This window comes from Ictidomys tridecemlineatus, chromosome 12 (assembly GCF_052094955.1).
Source record: "Ictidomys tridecemlineatus isolate mIctTri1 chromosome 12, mIctTri1.hap1, whole genome shotgun sequence".
Lineage (NCBI taxonomy): Eukaryota > Metazoa > Chordata > Mammalia > Rodentia > Sciuridae > Ictidomys > Ictidomys tridecemlineatus.
Window position 1 is genome coordinate 86,946,142 of NC_135488.1, and position 15,960 is coordinate 86,962,101.

A 15,960-nucleotide genomic window follows, 5' to 3' on the forward strand; every position below is an offset into this window, starting at 1 on the left:
ACCTTCCTTCTCTAGCATGTCGGCTTTCACCTATGTTGTTTGTTGCCTCATGTTTGCTGTGATTGCTGTACTTCCAGACATCATGTCTGTGTTCAAGGCAGGAAGAAAGAGAGCCCACTACATCTGTATCTTTAATTAGGAAAAACAAAGATACCCGAAGAACTTCTGCTTGTATTCTATTAGTCTGAGCGCTCTCATCTGGCTGCATTTAGTTGTAAAAAAAAAAAATTGGGAAAGTGAGTATCCTGCCTTTGGCTGGACATGTTAGATTTGCTATCAACAATAAAGGACAGAATGAATGTTTAATAGATAATTTGTAGTGTTTCTCATGCTTCTTACCCTTGGTCGAATAATCACCATATTATTAGAAGTTAATAAAGATAAAATAACAAGATATCCAGTTAAAATTGTTTGGTTGCTTAGAGTACAATACCAATCATAGTAAAGTTTGTGATTAACGTGGATATAGATATTTTTGCACAAGCCCTGAAATTTCTTTGAGAAAAAGTGTATGCATGTGGGTTGGGATATAGAGGCATTGGTGGATGGGAGGGGACAGGTGGTACCGCTATGAGGCATGCTGGGAGCCTGTAGGTGGAGAGAAAGAGTGGATGCTCTAGAGAGAAAGGAATCAACATTTATTGAGTATATAAAGCCTCTTCATTTATCTTTTTAAACCTTATGAAAATGTGTCAGAGGTTATATTTTCCCATTTTACAGAAGAGAAGGCTGAGTTCTTGGGAGGTTCAATAACTTGTCTAAGACTTACTCATCTAAGAAGTGGTCAAGCTAGAAGCTTTACCCAGGATTGACCCTACAATGTTTGCTTTTTGCATGGCACTGGAAATTCTGTCATTTAATACATGTTGTCTTTTCTTTTGCCAAATAGATGACCTATTACAGACTATTCATAGTACATCGGGATTAGCTGTTATTCTTTTTATTAAGACAATGTTTCATCCATCTGAAAAGACTCCTGAATTGGTAAGTGCATCCTCTCCTTTTGAGAATTAATTGTATTCTATTGAGAGAGTGGGACTGTGGCTTAGTGGTGGAACACTTGCTTCAAATGTACTAGACTCTGTTACCTGTTCAATTCCCAACACTGCCAAAAAGAATAAAAAAAGAAGAATTTGACTTTACTGAGAATTAGAATTTTATTTTTTTGCAGTGCTGGTAATTGAATTCAGGGCCTGTGTATGCTAAGCAAATGCTCTGCTAATGATCTATATTCCTAGCCCCAAAACAAAACTTAGTTTCTTTTTTTTTTTTTGGTACTAGTGATTGACCCCAAGGGTGCCTTAGTGCTGAGCTATAGCCCCAGCTCTTTTTTATTTTGAGTCAGGATCTTGCTAAGTTGTGGAAGCTGGCCTTAAATTTATGATCCTTCTGCCACAGCTTCCCAGGTTTTGAAATTATAGGCATGTGCTACTGCCTTTTGCTTCCCAATATTTTCTTATTTATACAGTATTTATTTGTTTTCCTTCTGTCATACCCTGAGCCAACCACTGTCCCAGGCTGCCTTTGGAGATATAGGAAAAGGAACATATAGGGCAGATAAGACACGGGAGGAAGAAAGCAAGGTGGAGACTGCTCTTTCAAATGGCAAAGAGCATGAGAAAGGCCACTATCTGGCTAAAGAGCCCTATGGCCCCTGAAAGGGCAAAGCCCAGAATGGGGTAGGAGAAAAGCTTTAGAGAGGGGTTTCTCAGATGTCAGTGTCTCTGGTCTGTTCAGCATCACTGCAGATAGTGGTTGGCTCAGCAGCTAAGAGATGCTCCTGACCAAAGAGTGGGTGGAGAGGAATTTGGAACAGGCATACATTTTCATGGGGTCAGGAGACATGGCAAGAGAGCTGCTGCCAGTACAGAGAAGACCTTCCTAAACATATTTTTAAGGTGAAATAAAAAATGCCATGTGTGGTGGCACATGCCTGTTATCCCAGGGACTTGGGAAGCTGAGATAAGAGGATTGCAAATTTGCTGCCAGCCTTTGCAACTTATGAGATCCTCAGCAAATTAGTGAGACCCTGTCTCAAAATAAATATAAAGGGCTGGGGTTGTGGCTTAGTGGCAGAGCGTTTGCCTAGCATGTGTGAGGCACTGGGTTCGATTCTCAGCACTATATAAAAATAAATAAACAAAATAAAGTCATTGTGTCTATCTACTACAATGACTTTAGGATTGTGGTAGATAGAAAGACAGCCCACTACATCTGTACCTTTAATTAGGAAAAACAAAGATACCTGAAGAACTTCTGCTTGTATCCTATTAGTCTGAGCACTCTCATCTGGCTGCATTTAGTTGTAAAAAAAAAAAATTGGGGAAGTGAGTATCCTGCCTTTGGCTGGACATGTTAGGTTTGCTATCAACAATAAAGGACAGAATGAATGTTTAGTAGATAATTTGTAGTGTCTCTCATACTTCTTCCCTGGGTCGAATAATCACCATATTATTAGAAGTTAAAATTATTTTTAAAAAATCAAGAAAACAAAAACATAAAGAGAACTGGGCATATACCTCAATGTAAAAGCGCCCCTGAGTTAAATCACCTGTACCAAAATAAAAAATAAACAGAGTGAAATAAAAAATTCTTTTGCATAGACTATCTTTCTGATGACTTTTTTGTTTTATAATAAGAGAACTTGAAAAATTCATCTGTATTAAAAAAGTAACAATTGTTATAAGTCTATTTTACAATCATCAACATTTTTGGTATATAACCTTTTCTTTGGTGCTGTTTGTTCAGTTCTATATCTCCTCAGTATCATAAAAAATACTTGTAATACCAAAATTATGCAGAAAATTAATGTTTAGATACATACACAGTACAACCTTATGATAAATAAATATTCTTTTTACTAGAAATAACTCTAGGGGCTGGAGATGTGGCTCAAGCGGTAGCGCGCTCGCCTGGCATGCGTGCGGCCCCGGTTCGATCCTCAGCACCACATACAAACAAAGATGTTATGCCCACCGAAAACTAAAAAATAAATATTAAAAAAATTCTCTCTCTCTCTCTCTAAAAAAAAAAAAAAAAAGAAATAACTCTAAATCATTGTAGGAATCATACTACAATCAGTTGTTAAGTGAGTTTGATCCATTTGGAAAAGAGTGTGCATGTGTGTGTGTGCATAAATATATTTGTGTGCACACACATACACACATATACATATATTTTTATTGTGTTATGCTGGAGACTAACCTAGGGTCTTTTGACTTCTAAGCATAGGATCTACCAGTGGGCTACATCCCCTGCACCTATATGGAAAGCATAATAATTTAGACCACAGTACTTACACTTACTGCTTGCAGTTCTTTTTCTTGCTGTATCTAGAAACTCATTTTGACGTTTTACTTAACTTTTTGCTATATTTATTATGTGTGCAAAAAAAAAATATACACACATATACACATACTATTCTATGAGATCACATAGGAATTATCATTAGATAAGATTGAAAAATTCTTTTCTCACATCACCTCTCAAAGTGTTAAACTCATCACCTGTAGGTGGTGGGGATGTAGTGTGCTATACTAGTACATTCAAATCAGTAAAATGATTCATATACCTAGTTTTAATATTTTTCCTTTTAATACTAATATAATTTAATGTCTATGGCTATTTTAGGTTTAGTTACTTTTCCAGGGATATTTCAGGAGAAAGCATTTTTTGATTTGTATTTTGAAGTATCTCTTGGAAAGTTTTAAACCTTTATATATATTAGTTTGTTTTTTTTTCTTCCAGATTAGCAGTTTGCTTCTCCGTTCAGTAGACTGTACCAGCATCCCTGAGTGGTTCGTGAACAGCTGCAGGAGCCTCTGTTGTGCTGACATCTCTGTGTCAGCTCTCTTATTCCTGTGTCAGGGGACACTTGCCATGTTGGACTGGCAGGATGGGAGCATGGGCCTGAGTGGAGAGGCCCTGCTTTTGGACACTGTGCATGTTTTGTTCACCTTGAGTTCACAGTGAGTTTTCATGCTGCTATTTCATATTTTGTTTAGCTTAAAAGACATTTAAAAGTTGTAACTGTACCAGTATACTTAGTAATTACATGAAAAGTGCTCAGGATGAATTCTAAATTAAAAGTAGAATATGTGTAGGGAATGAAATGGACGTGAAAGAGAGATGGGGTGAAGGGAAAGAGTTATAGGGAGTATTAGTACCAGTTAACCTGTAATTAATTTCTAAAATTAATTTTAACATTCAGTTTCTCTGTTACCATTTTTGGTTTGGGGGGTGATGGTAGTACTGGATATTGAGCCCAGTCACTTCACCACTGACCTACATCCCCAGTCCTTTTTATTTTTATTTTGAGACAGTCTTGCTAAGTTGCTGAGGCTGGTTTTGAACTTGTGATCCTCCTGCATTAGACTCCCAAGTTGATGGAATTATACGCGTGTGCCACCATGCCTGGCTACGCTCTCATTTTCTAAAAACTATAAAAATTTGGGACTGTGAGACTGCAGCTCAGTGGTAGAGCACTTATCATGTGTGGGTTTAATTTCCAGCACTAAAATGCCTATAAAAAACAAAAAACTAAAAATTTTTATATGTACAGTGCTAGAGAATTGATGAAGAATTTCAGCATGGATAATCTAATGTGACTTTCATATGTTTGATAGAAAGAATAAGAAATCTAATTTGTTGATTGGTTAAAGTAAAGCTTAGAAGAGTAAATGCTTTCTTAAGTATGTTGCTAATAAGAAACCCAAGCCAGCAACTCTATAAGCTCTTCTGACTTCACAGTGATACACTCTGTGTTTTTCTTTTGTGTATGTTTTTGCCATAATGGCTGAAAGTGCTCATGTGCTTAAAATGTCAAAACTATAGATATGGCTTGATAATAATGAGCATGTGGATAGCAGAAGAAAATGATTATGTTTTAAAATAACTGCTTATATAGCTATAATCTACATATTATACAAGTCACACATTTAAAGTGTGTGACTTTTAGTATATTCAGATTTGTGCAACCATCACTGCAGCCAACTTTAGAATATTTTCATTGCCCTAAACCCCATTTACCCTAACTTTCCCCAGCCTGAGGCCCTTATATTTTAAAACACTTTTGAAACTGTCATTGCTATGAAGATAGCCAGTGATTCATTCACCTCCAGTAGTTTCCAATAATTCATTTTGGATTATTTTTTAGAAGGTGAAAAGATTCATACACAAATTTGAGATCTGTTTTGGCTTTGTAACTTTTTTTAATTGTAAATTTAATAATAACTATTTTTTCTGTTTATTCTTTATATTTAAAATTTTAAATGGTTAAATGCTTATAAAATGAAATGACTTTTATGTGCCATTTTACAATAATATGGTTCATGTTTCATTTTTCTTCAGGATAAAGGAATCAACACTGGAAATGTTTCTATCTAGAAACTTTGCATCTTGGACAAATTCAGCCAAACATATCCTTGAATCAAGTTCCCCAAGCCTGAAGGACAGTCTGAATGGGAATTCAAGCATAGTTGGGAGACTTTTGGAATATGTCTATACACACTGGGAACATCCATTGGATGCTCTAAGACACCAAACCAAAATCATATTCAGAAATCTTCTCCAAATGCACCAACTAACTTTGGAAGGGGCAGACTCAGTCAGTGATACTTTCTTTTTGGAATTGACTAAGAGTGTTCTGCTATTGGAATGGCATATTAAAGGAAAGTACATATGCCTGGGGTGTTTGGTAGAGTGCATAGGAATTGAACATATTTTGGCAATAGACAAAACTATTCCATCTCAAATCTTAGAGGTCATGGGGGACCAATCATTGGTACCTTATGCAAGTGACCTCTTGGAAACAATGTTTAAAAATCATAGAAGTCATTTGAAATCCCAGACTGTTGACAGCACTTGGATTGGCCAGTGGCATGAGACTTGGGTTTCTCCTCTCCTTTCTATATTATGTGAAGGAAGCCTGGATCAAAAATCTTATGTGATTGATTATTATTTGCCAAAATTATTGAATTACAGCCCTGAAAGCTTAAAGTACATGGTAAAGATTCTTCAGACTTCTATTGATACCAAAACTGGTAAGAAAAATATGTTTTTGTCTTAGTTATTTTTATTATGATGCTTAAATATAGGCACCTTGGCAGATGTTGACCATATTCCAATTTAAATATTACCACTTTATGAACAGTATAGGAGAGCTATTTTAGGTTGAGATGAGTATTGCTGTACAATGCTGAATGGAGTTTTTTGACTTAAGTCATTTGTATAAATTAAGGAGTTATTCTAGTTACAGAAACCGGATAAGTTTCCTTAATTATAAGATTTTAATTTATTTTACAAAGTTTTTTCTTGTTTTTGGAATAAAAATATGTGTGCTTTATATAATTTGCTTATTTAAGTGATTGAGACAGTAATTAAAAATTGTTTTAGGCAAGTTGAAAGACAGGTACATTGGCAGAAGCAGTTTTTGTCTCTGGGAGAGAGACAATATTTGGAGTCATAACCTAAAGAAAGAACTATTTGTAGTCCTTTAAAATAGGGGTAAGTGTTCCGTCAAAACTCAAGACACTGAAGGAAATACTGCAATAAAGCATATTTCAGTAAATAATATGGAAAATGATGATCATGGTTCATTATACAAATCTTAAAATTATAATACTCTAACAGCATATCCTGCATAATTTAAACAGTATTTTCAACTAAAAGTTAAAGACTTTTGATTTCTGCATATAAAAATAAGCCATTATTTGTAATTTAAAAAATTTTTTGGAATGGGGTCTCACATGTTGTTCAGGCTGGCCTTGATCTCCTAGGCTCAAGCCATCATGCTTCCTCAATCTTCCCAAATAGCTGGGACCCTAGGTGTGTGCCACTGTGCCTGGCTTTCTTTAGGTCTAAGCTTTTTTTTTTTTTTTTTTTCCCCTTTTTGGTACTGGGGATCAAACCCAGGGCCTTGTGCATTTGTTTATAATTTTTAACAACAGTTTTCCTTGCCTTTTTGAGAAAAACCCTCAATCTGTTCTGAAACAAGGTTGTCTTTATTTTGATATCAAGGTACGCCAGAACTTGCTGTCCCCTTAGTAATGGCAAGTGTCTTAACCCCTGATACCAATAAGTTCTTTGTGATTTTTCTTTTATCTTTATCAGTGAGAAACAGTAAATCTGAAATGTGCAGAGAAGGTCAATGTTTGCTTTTAAAGACACAATGACCTTTAGTCACTGAAGGTTTTTCCTATTTTTGGCAGAAAATTGTTTTAGTTTGTTATTGTATTTCACTTTTTTCCCCTGACTTATTTCCTGGGTTCCCTTTCTAAGTATCAAGGAAAAAGTAAAAATATTAGCAAAAAAGTTATGATTTCTTTGTTAACAATATGAAAATTATGATTACTTTGAAATTATTGACACAAGAGCAATTAAATAATTTTAAAATAAGGATTACTTTGGGAACTTTAATTCATGTTAGAATTTATGTAAAATTTGATTTTTATTTCTGAAAACATAACTTTAATTGGAAACATGAACATGAACATGAAAATTAACAACTGAAAATTGCAGTAGTCATTGCATAACACTGTTAAAGTGCTTTTGGGACAAGAGCAATCTCTTTCATCCTTAGGGTCTTGTGATAGCAGAGGGGCTTTAGGAGCTTTGATGGCATGCTTGCGAACAGCTAGAGCTCATGGACATCTGCAGTCTGCTACTGATGCCTGGAAGAACCTTGTGTCTAGTGCAAGAGTGAAGCAAGGTTTAGTTCATCAACACTGCCAAGTAAGGAAAAAAATACCTGGGGATTTGTACAGGACCCTGATTCTTTCAGTCCCAGTATAGAGGCTCCTACATTGTATGTAGCACTGTTTTAGGGAGTCTATAATGAGGATGAACAGAAAGCGAAAAGTGTCATCCTTGTACTCCAGTTACCTAGTTGAGAGACAAGAAAGCCTTGTGAAATCTGAGAAAATAACATAGATTCAAATATGCCTTATGCATGAGAACTTATCTAGGAGGCTCAGAAGAGACTAATCAGAGGTGGCTGATAAGAAAAGTGAAATATTGGAGCAGAACTACAGATAGACAAGACCTGGAGGAGAATTAAGGATGTTGTCTGGCAGAAGGAGACTGTTTTGTCTGTTTTATAGACAGCTCCAATGCCAGGCTGATGCCTTTATTACTTCCCAGTCACCAGTTAAATGAAGTCTTTCAGCCACAGCCACTCTTTCTTCAGCAAGGAAGTGGCATTAATGGAAACAGAGATGAGTTTCCAGAGTGAGAGCAAAAACAAACCAGGAGACTAGTTAGAAGTGCATGACAGTAGTGTGAGTGTGAGGTAAGGCGGTCCTAGGGTAAAGTGGTCACTGAGACAGAAAGTATGAAGCTGAGCATTACCATGGAATAAAACTGGAGATTGTTGATTTTTATGTATCTCCAATTCATACAATAAGATAAATTAATAGAAAAGAGCTACAGGATTTTTGCAAGTTACATATGGTTAAATTTAGTTTTATTTTTGTTGATGGCCTGTGCAAATAATTAGACATTTCAAGTGGTTTAGGCTTTGCTTATCTCAATGAAAAATTAACATTTCATTACTTGGTATTTTAGGTACGGATAGATACATTAGGCTTGCTTTGTGAAAGTAATCGGAGCACAGAAATTGTTTCCACAGAAGAAATGGAGTGGATTCAATTCTTTATCACATACAATCTTAACAGCCAGTTTCCAGGAGTGCGGCAGCAGATTTGTTCTCTTCTTAAAAAGGTAGAATTGAGCATTAGAAAGTGGTGAACTTTGCTCTGGATATTGTTTTGAGGAAGAGCCCAGATTTGGGAGAGTGTAGGAATGATCATGAGATTGGGCTATCTCTTCTTGGTCCTTCTGTGACTTGCTCTGTGATATTGTAAAGCTTACATGTGGTATTAAAATCCAGAGTAAAAAGACCGTTCATTTTGGGGTGGCAAAACTGGAGGTTTTTTTTTTTTTTTAAGCCTTTTATTTACTTTTATGTGGTGCTAAGAATTGAACTAAATGCCTCACACATCTAGGCAAGTGCTATACCACTGAGCTACAACCCCAACCCCTTGTCCTCTTTTTTTGATAGAAAAAAATCTATAGTGTTTGGGCTCTTGGAATGTAAGGTGGTTTTAAGAAAACTTTGGTAAATGGAGGAGGGAAGCATTTGCATTTTTATAGTTCTCTAAGCACCTCACAAAATGGTCATTTTTGAATAATTGAATTTGAATTCATCACACAACACATCCATGGGGTGAAGAATTGGTATAGAAATGAGTATATAGTCTTTAGATTCATGTTGACTTAAAGGAAAATGTAAGAACTGTGGTTTAATGGCTGTATTCTAGTTGCACTAATACTGATTTTGGTTTTAAAATGTGAATGTTAATTTTTTGTCAAAAAGAAATACTGTAGATTTTGAGAGTTTAAAAACCAGTACTCTGTTTGCCTTAGATGTTCCCTTCCAGGGCTGACAGTTTAGTTTAATGTGAGGTTCACAGATGCTTTTTATTTTTATTTTTTGTCTCCAAAGTTGTTTTGTAGGATACAGGAAAGTTCCCAAGTACTTTACAAATTGCAGCAAAGTAAATCCAAACATGAACCAGAGAATGAGTTAGCCAAAGAAGAGCCTTCTGTTTCCTTACAATTATATAAGGTAGGTGATATCTTTCTAGACCTAGAGTTTTAAGAAACCTAAAATAATTGTACATAAGCATTAGAGGGAAACAAATGGAAGTCTCTTGGTGAATTGTGTTCCTGTGCTTTTTCCTTCAAGCTGGGTGTTACATATTTCTTTTGGTGCTTTGGTACTCCAGGAAAGGTAGCACATGACTCGGGGACCAGGCTGCACATGAGGACTGCTAGAGGATGACATTAATGGGCTCACCTCAGTAAGGCTCACCTTACAGCTTATATGGGCCAGGTGAAATTAGTACTTTAACAAGCAGGTAATTGCTGGCTCTGGACTTCTCCAGGCCTCCCCAGGGTAGGAGGCTACTGTGGCTGAGCCTTCTTCCTCTTGAGGCTGACATGACATTCAGTAGCTTGACGTTACTGACCCCTTTCCCATAGTTCAGCAGTGGAAGGAGGTTGTGTCTATTTGTTCGAGTGAGCTTGGAGAGTAGAGCTGGTTCAGGGCATACAGTTAATGGGAAGGATGGAGTCCGAAGTACAGCAGCTCTGGTCTGGACCAGGGCTCAATTTGACAATCTTCAATTTATTTTCAGCAGAATATTCTATTCTACTGAAAATCTAGCCTTTCAGAAGCAGACCCTTATTTTCTCCTAAGGTTAAAATCAAAGACAGAGTTAATAAGAAAAAACAAGGGTGGTGGGAGAGAAGGTAGATCTCATATCTTTGTGTTTTAGTTTGTTTAGGGGAACAGGTGTAATAAATTAATGATACATTTGAACTATGGCATACTCTCTACCTACTCTAAGCATTAGTATGGATGGTCTTGGTTTTTAATTTTACATTTGAAAGATAAAAACCCATTCAATGAAGGCTTTTCTCATATAAAGGCTGAAATCAGCTTCATCATCTTAAAATCCCAACAGTAAAGATTAGAAAGTCATAGCCTGAACATTAAGGATGTAAGATGAGTCCCACTTCTGCTGTTACTAGCTGAGTGCCTTGAGTCTCTTCCACTGTAATTGGGATTAGTAACTCCTCTGAAAAGGTTGGTTTTGAGGACTAAGTGAGAAAGCCCTTTTTAAACTATAAATCACTCTAAAAAGCCTCAGTGGGAGTCATTAAAAATGACTTAGAGTATATGTGGAGCCCTGCTGTGCGTGTGACAGTTTTTGGTTAGCTTCTCAGAACTGCTAGATTTAAGAAAACACATCTCTTTTGCTTCTTTCCACAAGGGTTAAAATGTCATTTGTGAAATCTCAAGTATGTAAAACATACAACTTGTTTTTTGGATTGAGGTTCTGAAATTTAATATATTCACGGTTTCTTGGTTTGAGCTTAAGGATATGTATTTTCTGAACATTGGTTCTTAGAGACTTAATCTGAGTCAATCTTGTGGTTATGATCTTTTCTCCTGACTGGTAGTCACCTGTGGCTTCTAGAGGCTGTGGCCATGGCACTATGTTGTCATCATCCTCATAACAATGGCTGTTGTACACAAAGTGCTGGGGAGGACAGGAAGCTATTAGTTGAAAAAAATGCCTTCTAGGCTAATGAAGATGATTTCATACCTTAATAATTAGTATTAATAACTAAATTTTAAATATATTTTCAATGTTGATGGACCTTTATATTTATTTATTTATGTGCAGTGCTGAGAATTGAACCTAGTGCCTCACACCTGCCAGGCAAGCACTTTACCACTGAGCTACAACTCTAGCCCTAGAGTACTTTTAATTTTATAAAATGCTTTATATCCATTTTCTTATTTCATCTTTAATAAAAAAGGCTGTGGGGTAAGCATTATCCCCATTTAAGAAGTGAGAAAACTGAAACTCAGTGAAGTTAAGTAACCTGCTCAACATCCCTCAACCAGTGAGTGAGTAGAGCTAGAGCCCAAATCAGATCTGCTTTTTTAAAAAAAATATTTATTCTTAAGTTTTAGGTGGACACAATATCATTATTTAACACTTATGTGGTGCTGAGGATTGAACCCAATGCCTCGTGCATGCTAGGCAAGCACTCTACCACTGAGCCACAACCCCAGCCCCTCAGATCTGCTTTTGACTGAAACATCTCAGTAGTTTTTTCCATGAGACTAGGTTAAGTGAATGTTTGGCGGTGAAAAAAGAGGGAGAACTTGGGGAATGGTGAATTCTCTGGTGTAAATGACTTAAGATTTGGAGGAATGGAGGAGTTGAGTAATGGGGAATGAGTTTAGAAAATCAAGTTGAGTGTAGAGAGTTTTCCATGGAAGGCCAAGGTGTTTGGAAGCCTCACTTGGAAGCATTAAAAGAGACTAGGGCATATATTGAGCTCCACCTGAAATGTAGGATGCTGTGCTCAGGACTAGGGATCCTAGTGTATATATGTGGTCTCTGTCTTCATTATGGTTACAGTATGATTTAGGGAAAGAACTGTATCTAAAAATGTAAATGACAATACATTTAGGGTAAGATAACTCTTAAAAGACGAGTTTGTGGTTCTTTAATGTGAAGGCTGTTTTATTTAAAGTTAGTTTAACTAGGATATTTTTTGGTAAGCACCCTATTCCTTTGAAACTCAGAGTAATTAATAGGCGAGTAAACAGGGCTCGTGAGGGCCTAAAGGATAAATTCTTGAGTTTATATGCCCACCAGAAAAATGCAGGGATTTTTGCATTCTTGACTCTTGTCTTGAGCCATTTGGAACCAGGGCTGCCTGTGTGCTGCTCAGGGTGCCGTAGTAACAGGATGCTTGAGACTCCTAGTCATTCTTTATAATTTTTCTCTTTATCTTATATAGAAACCATTATCATTATTATTTTAATTAGAGAAAAAGACTTTATCCTGGACTAAGTATTTTCCACTTTGTTTTTTCAAAATTGCATTTTATTATAAGCTTTCATTTTTAATCATTTGTATAAACAGAATAGTAGAGCAGGAGTTTCAAAGGGCCAGGCAGAAAAAGACAATGGAATAGTTGGATCTTTGAATGAATTATATTATAGCCAAACTTATCAAGTAGTCTATATTGGGTATTTCTTTGTTTATTTTAAAACATTAAAAAGTATTCATACCTTTGACACCTGAATGCCTCTGGTTAGGGAAATCAATATTCATATAGCTCTGTCAGAAATCAAGAGCTCAATAGATCTTTCTTTCACCAAAAAATATGTTTTTACTTGTCTGAGCTATAATAGGAATTGTATTTCTTTTTGACTCTGCTAAGATAAGTTCATTAAATCATATAATAGCTTATGATCATAGGTATTGTCTCAGTCTGTTTTGTTTTGCTATAACATACTACTTGTGGCTGGATACTTGAGAAAGAAAAGAGGTTGGTGGCTGGAAGGTTCAAACATCACAGTAATGACATCCAGCAAGGACTTCTTTGGCTGTGTCACAATATGGCAGAAAGCTTGCACAGAGTAGAAGCAACACGTGTGTGAAAGAGTGAAAGCAAGAGAGCAAGCCAAGAAAGTTGAATTTGTATATAACAAACTCATTCTCATAGAAACTAATTTAGTCCTACAAGACTTGACTCATTTTTGGGAGAGAGCTTTAATCCATTCAGTAGGGTGGAGACCTGAGTAGGCCTTGCCTCTTGGGGGTACTGCCGTCTCAACATCACCACATTGGGGGCTTTGCTTGAAGCACATGAACCTTTGGGTGACAAGCTGTATCCAAACCATAGTTTGTGCCAAGCTGAATTATCAAGAGACGTGAACAACCAGTATTAGTTTTAGAAATCTTTTAATTAAAAATGAAAGAAACACCCACTCTTGAAGGTGACACTTTAAAGATAACCTATTGTGAGTTAACTCAGTTATGCTTACTGTAAATTTTTTTTTTTAGAATTTCATGTCATCCATTTGCAACAGTCTTTTTGAAGCATTATTTCCTGGATCATCCTACTCAACTAGATTTTCAGCTTTAACCATTTTAGGTTCAATAGCTGAAGTTTTTCCTGTCTCAGAAGGTAAGTTTTCAGTTATGTTTAGGAAAGGTTTTCTTTTAAGACACATACTTTTCAACATTTTTTTCTTAAAGTTTCAGTTTATTGTCTTGTCTTTAGATTCATTTGTACTATATAGTTCTTATGTGTATAAGATCAAATTTGCCAGTAAAGGACAGAAGGGAAAGAAACTATGTCTCCTTTCCATTGATCATTATTTGCCAACTCCACACTACAATTTTCTGTGCTTATTATGAGAAGAGGGAAATGTTTTACCTCCCTCATTTTTTTTTTTTTTTTTAAGAAAGGGCCCCAATCTATTCCTCCCACCCTCCCACCTCAGTATTGGTAATTGAACCTGTGGCCTCACATTGTTCTTTCTGTTTTAAAAATTAGAATAATAATCGTTCCTTTTGTATTTAATATTCCTTAGTGAGTCTTTGTGGTTAAAATGTGGTTTCCCCTGTATGCTATCTGTTTCATATGCCTCAATCTGGTTTCGAAAGACATTATGAGGATGTCATTGCCAGGCATTCTGGTTTAGTGATATTCTGTTTTCCTTCTGTGGGGTACTCAAAAGGATAAGCACTTAGCTTCCCTCTTTGAATCATTTTATTTCCTTTTTGACAAGAAATGATTCTTTGTCCCTGTACATGAGTGTAATGTATAATTTAATATGGGTTTCTTTTTTTTTTTTTTTTGGTACTGGGAATTAAACCCATAGGTGCTTGACCACTGAGCCACATTCTCACCCGCCTTTTTATATTTTATTTAGAGGCAGGGTCTCCCTCAGTTTTTTAGGGCTTTGCTAAGTTGCTGAGGCTGGCTATGAACTTGTAATCCTCCTGCCTCAGGCTTCCAAGCTGCTAGGATTATAGGCATGCACCACACGCCCGGCTTAATGTGGATTTCTTGTTTGTTCTGAGCCTTCCTTGACTCTGGTCAAGTAGGAAAATACCCTTCTCAGCTGCTCTTTAGCAGGGAATGGCTAGAAGACTGGAGAATGTCATATTGTATCTGTTGTTTTTTTTTTCTCTTTTTCTAAAAAATTATTAGGCAAAGTATTTTTTTTTTTTTAGGTGGACACAATATCTTTATTTTACATTTATGTGGTGCTGAGGATCAAACCCAGTGCCTTGTGCATGCTAGGCGAGCACTCTACCACTGAGCCATAACCCCAGCCCCAAAGTATTTTTTTTAAATGGGAATGTGAGTTGTTTGCTGTTAATACATGTTTGCTTCATTTGAAGGACACAAATTTTTCTCCAGTTTTTATTAAAAAAAAAAAAATCATCCCAGCAGCAAAGTTTTAGTAGTAGTTTAATGAATAGCCATATACCTTCTACCCTAAATTCATTTGTTTTTAATATTTTGTCATGTTTACTTTATCTGTTATCTCTTATTAGTTTTATAACCATCACATAATGATCAAATTCAGGAAATTTAATGTTGATAAGTGCTATTTTCTAATATGTAGTCCATGTTCAAGTTTTGCCAGTTGTCTCAACAAATGGCCTATTATCGGAAAAACAGATTTCCCATGATCTGGGAAACAACCCTAGCTCACACATTGCATTTCAGTCTTAAGCTTCTCTTTACCTTCCTCTGATCTGTAAAGTTTCTTATCTTATGCCATTGACATTTTGGAAGATCATGTCTTAGTTGAGTGTTGTCTCATTGTTTCCTGATGATTTGATGCAAGTTATGCATTTTGGGCAGGAATATTACATAGTTAATACAATGTTCTCAGGGCATCCTAGCAGGAGATATGTGAAATTGGCTCATTCCATTATTCACAGTGATAAACACCTCACTTAGGTAGGGATGATAGGCTGAGAAAAGGTCCCCCAAAGCATCTATGTCAAATCCTTAGAACCCGTGAATGTGAACCTTACATGGAAAAGGGGCTTTTGCACAGATGTGATTAAGTTAAGGATATTGTGATAAGTTATTATCTGGGTGGGCAGCACATGCCATCAAAAGTTTTCTTTTAAGAAAGATGCAGAGAAAGATATGGCACACTGAAGAGCAGGCAGGGTGACAGTGGAGGTGGAGGTTGCGGTGAGGTAGCTACAAACCATAGAATGCAGGCAGCTACCACAAGCTAGAGGAGGCTCCTTTAGAGCCTGTGGAGTGAGCGTGGCCCTGTTGACTCTTTGGCTTTGGACTTCTGGCTCCCAGTACTATGAGAATGGATTTCTGTTGTTTTTAAACTACTAAATTTGTTACAGTATCCACAGAAAGTGAATACCAGGGTATCCATTAGTTCAGGGAATTTCAGCGGTGCTACAACTGAATTTGAGGTTTATCTGAGAGTGATCAATTACTTTACACATTCAACAAAATTTTTTTTTTGCATGTTTAATGTATTTATACTAAATCTAAGTGTATGGGGAAAAATACTAGACTGTATTAGATATGTAT

At 36.3% G+C, this 15,960-nt stretch overlaps 1 protein-coding gene and 1 pseudogene across 3 annotated transcripts in view; one reads left to right on the forward strand and one right to left on the reverse strand.

The window, feature by feature from the left end:
- Positions 1 to 15,960, forward strand: part of Thada (THADA armadillo repeat containing) — a 314,607-nt gene that overhangs the window by 14,390 nt on the left and 284,257 nt on the right. For all 3 annotated transcript variants that reach the window (XR_013429010.1, XR_013429011.1, XM_013358268.4), the window contains exons 9-15: positions 890 to 984; positions 3,748 to 3,968; positions 5,350 to 6,041; positions 7,580 to 7,731; positions 8,563 to 8,718; positions 9,503 to 9,625; positions 13,437 to 13,560. Coding sequence is in view for 1 of the 3 variants with exons in the window: in XM_013358268.4 (XP_013213722.3) it covers positions 890 to 984; positions 3,748 to 3,968; positions 5,350 to 6,041; positions 7,580 to 7,731; positions 8,563 to 8,718; positions 9,503 to 9,625; positions 13,437 to 13,560 (1,563 nt within the window). In the remaining 2 variants the exon portion in view is untranslated. The remainder of the gene's footprint in view (positions 1 to 889; positions 985 to 3,747; positions 3,969 to 5,349; positions 6,042 to 7,579; positions 7,732 to 8,562; positions 8,719 to 9,502; positions 9,626 to 13,436; positions 13,561 to 15,960) is intronic.
- Positions 1,599 to 1,895, reverse strand: LOC144369390 (ATP synthase F(0) complex subunit C2, mitochondrial pseudogene; annotated as a pseudogene).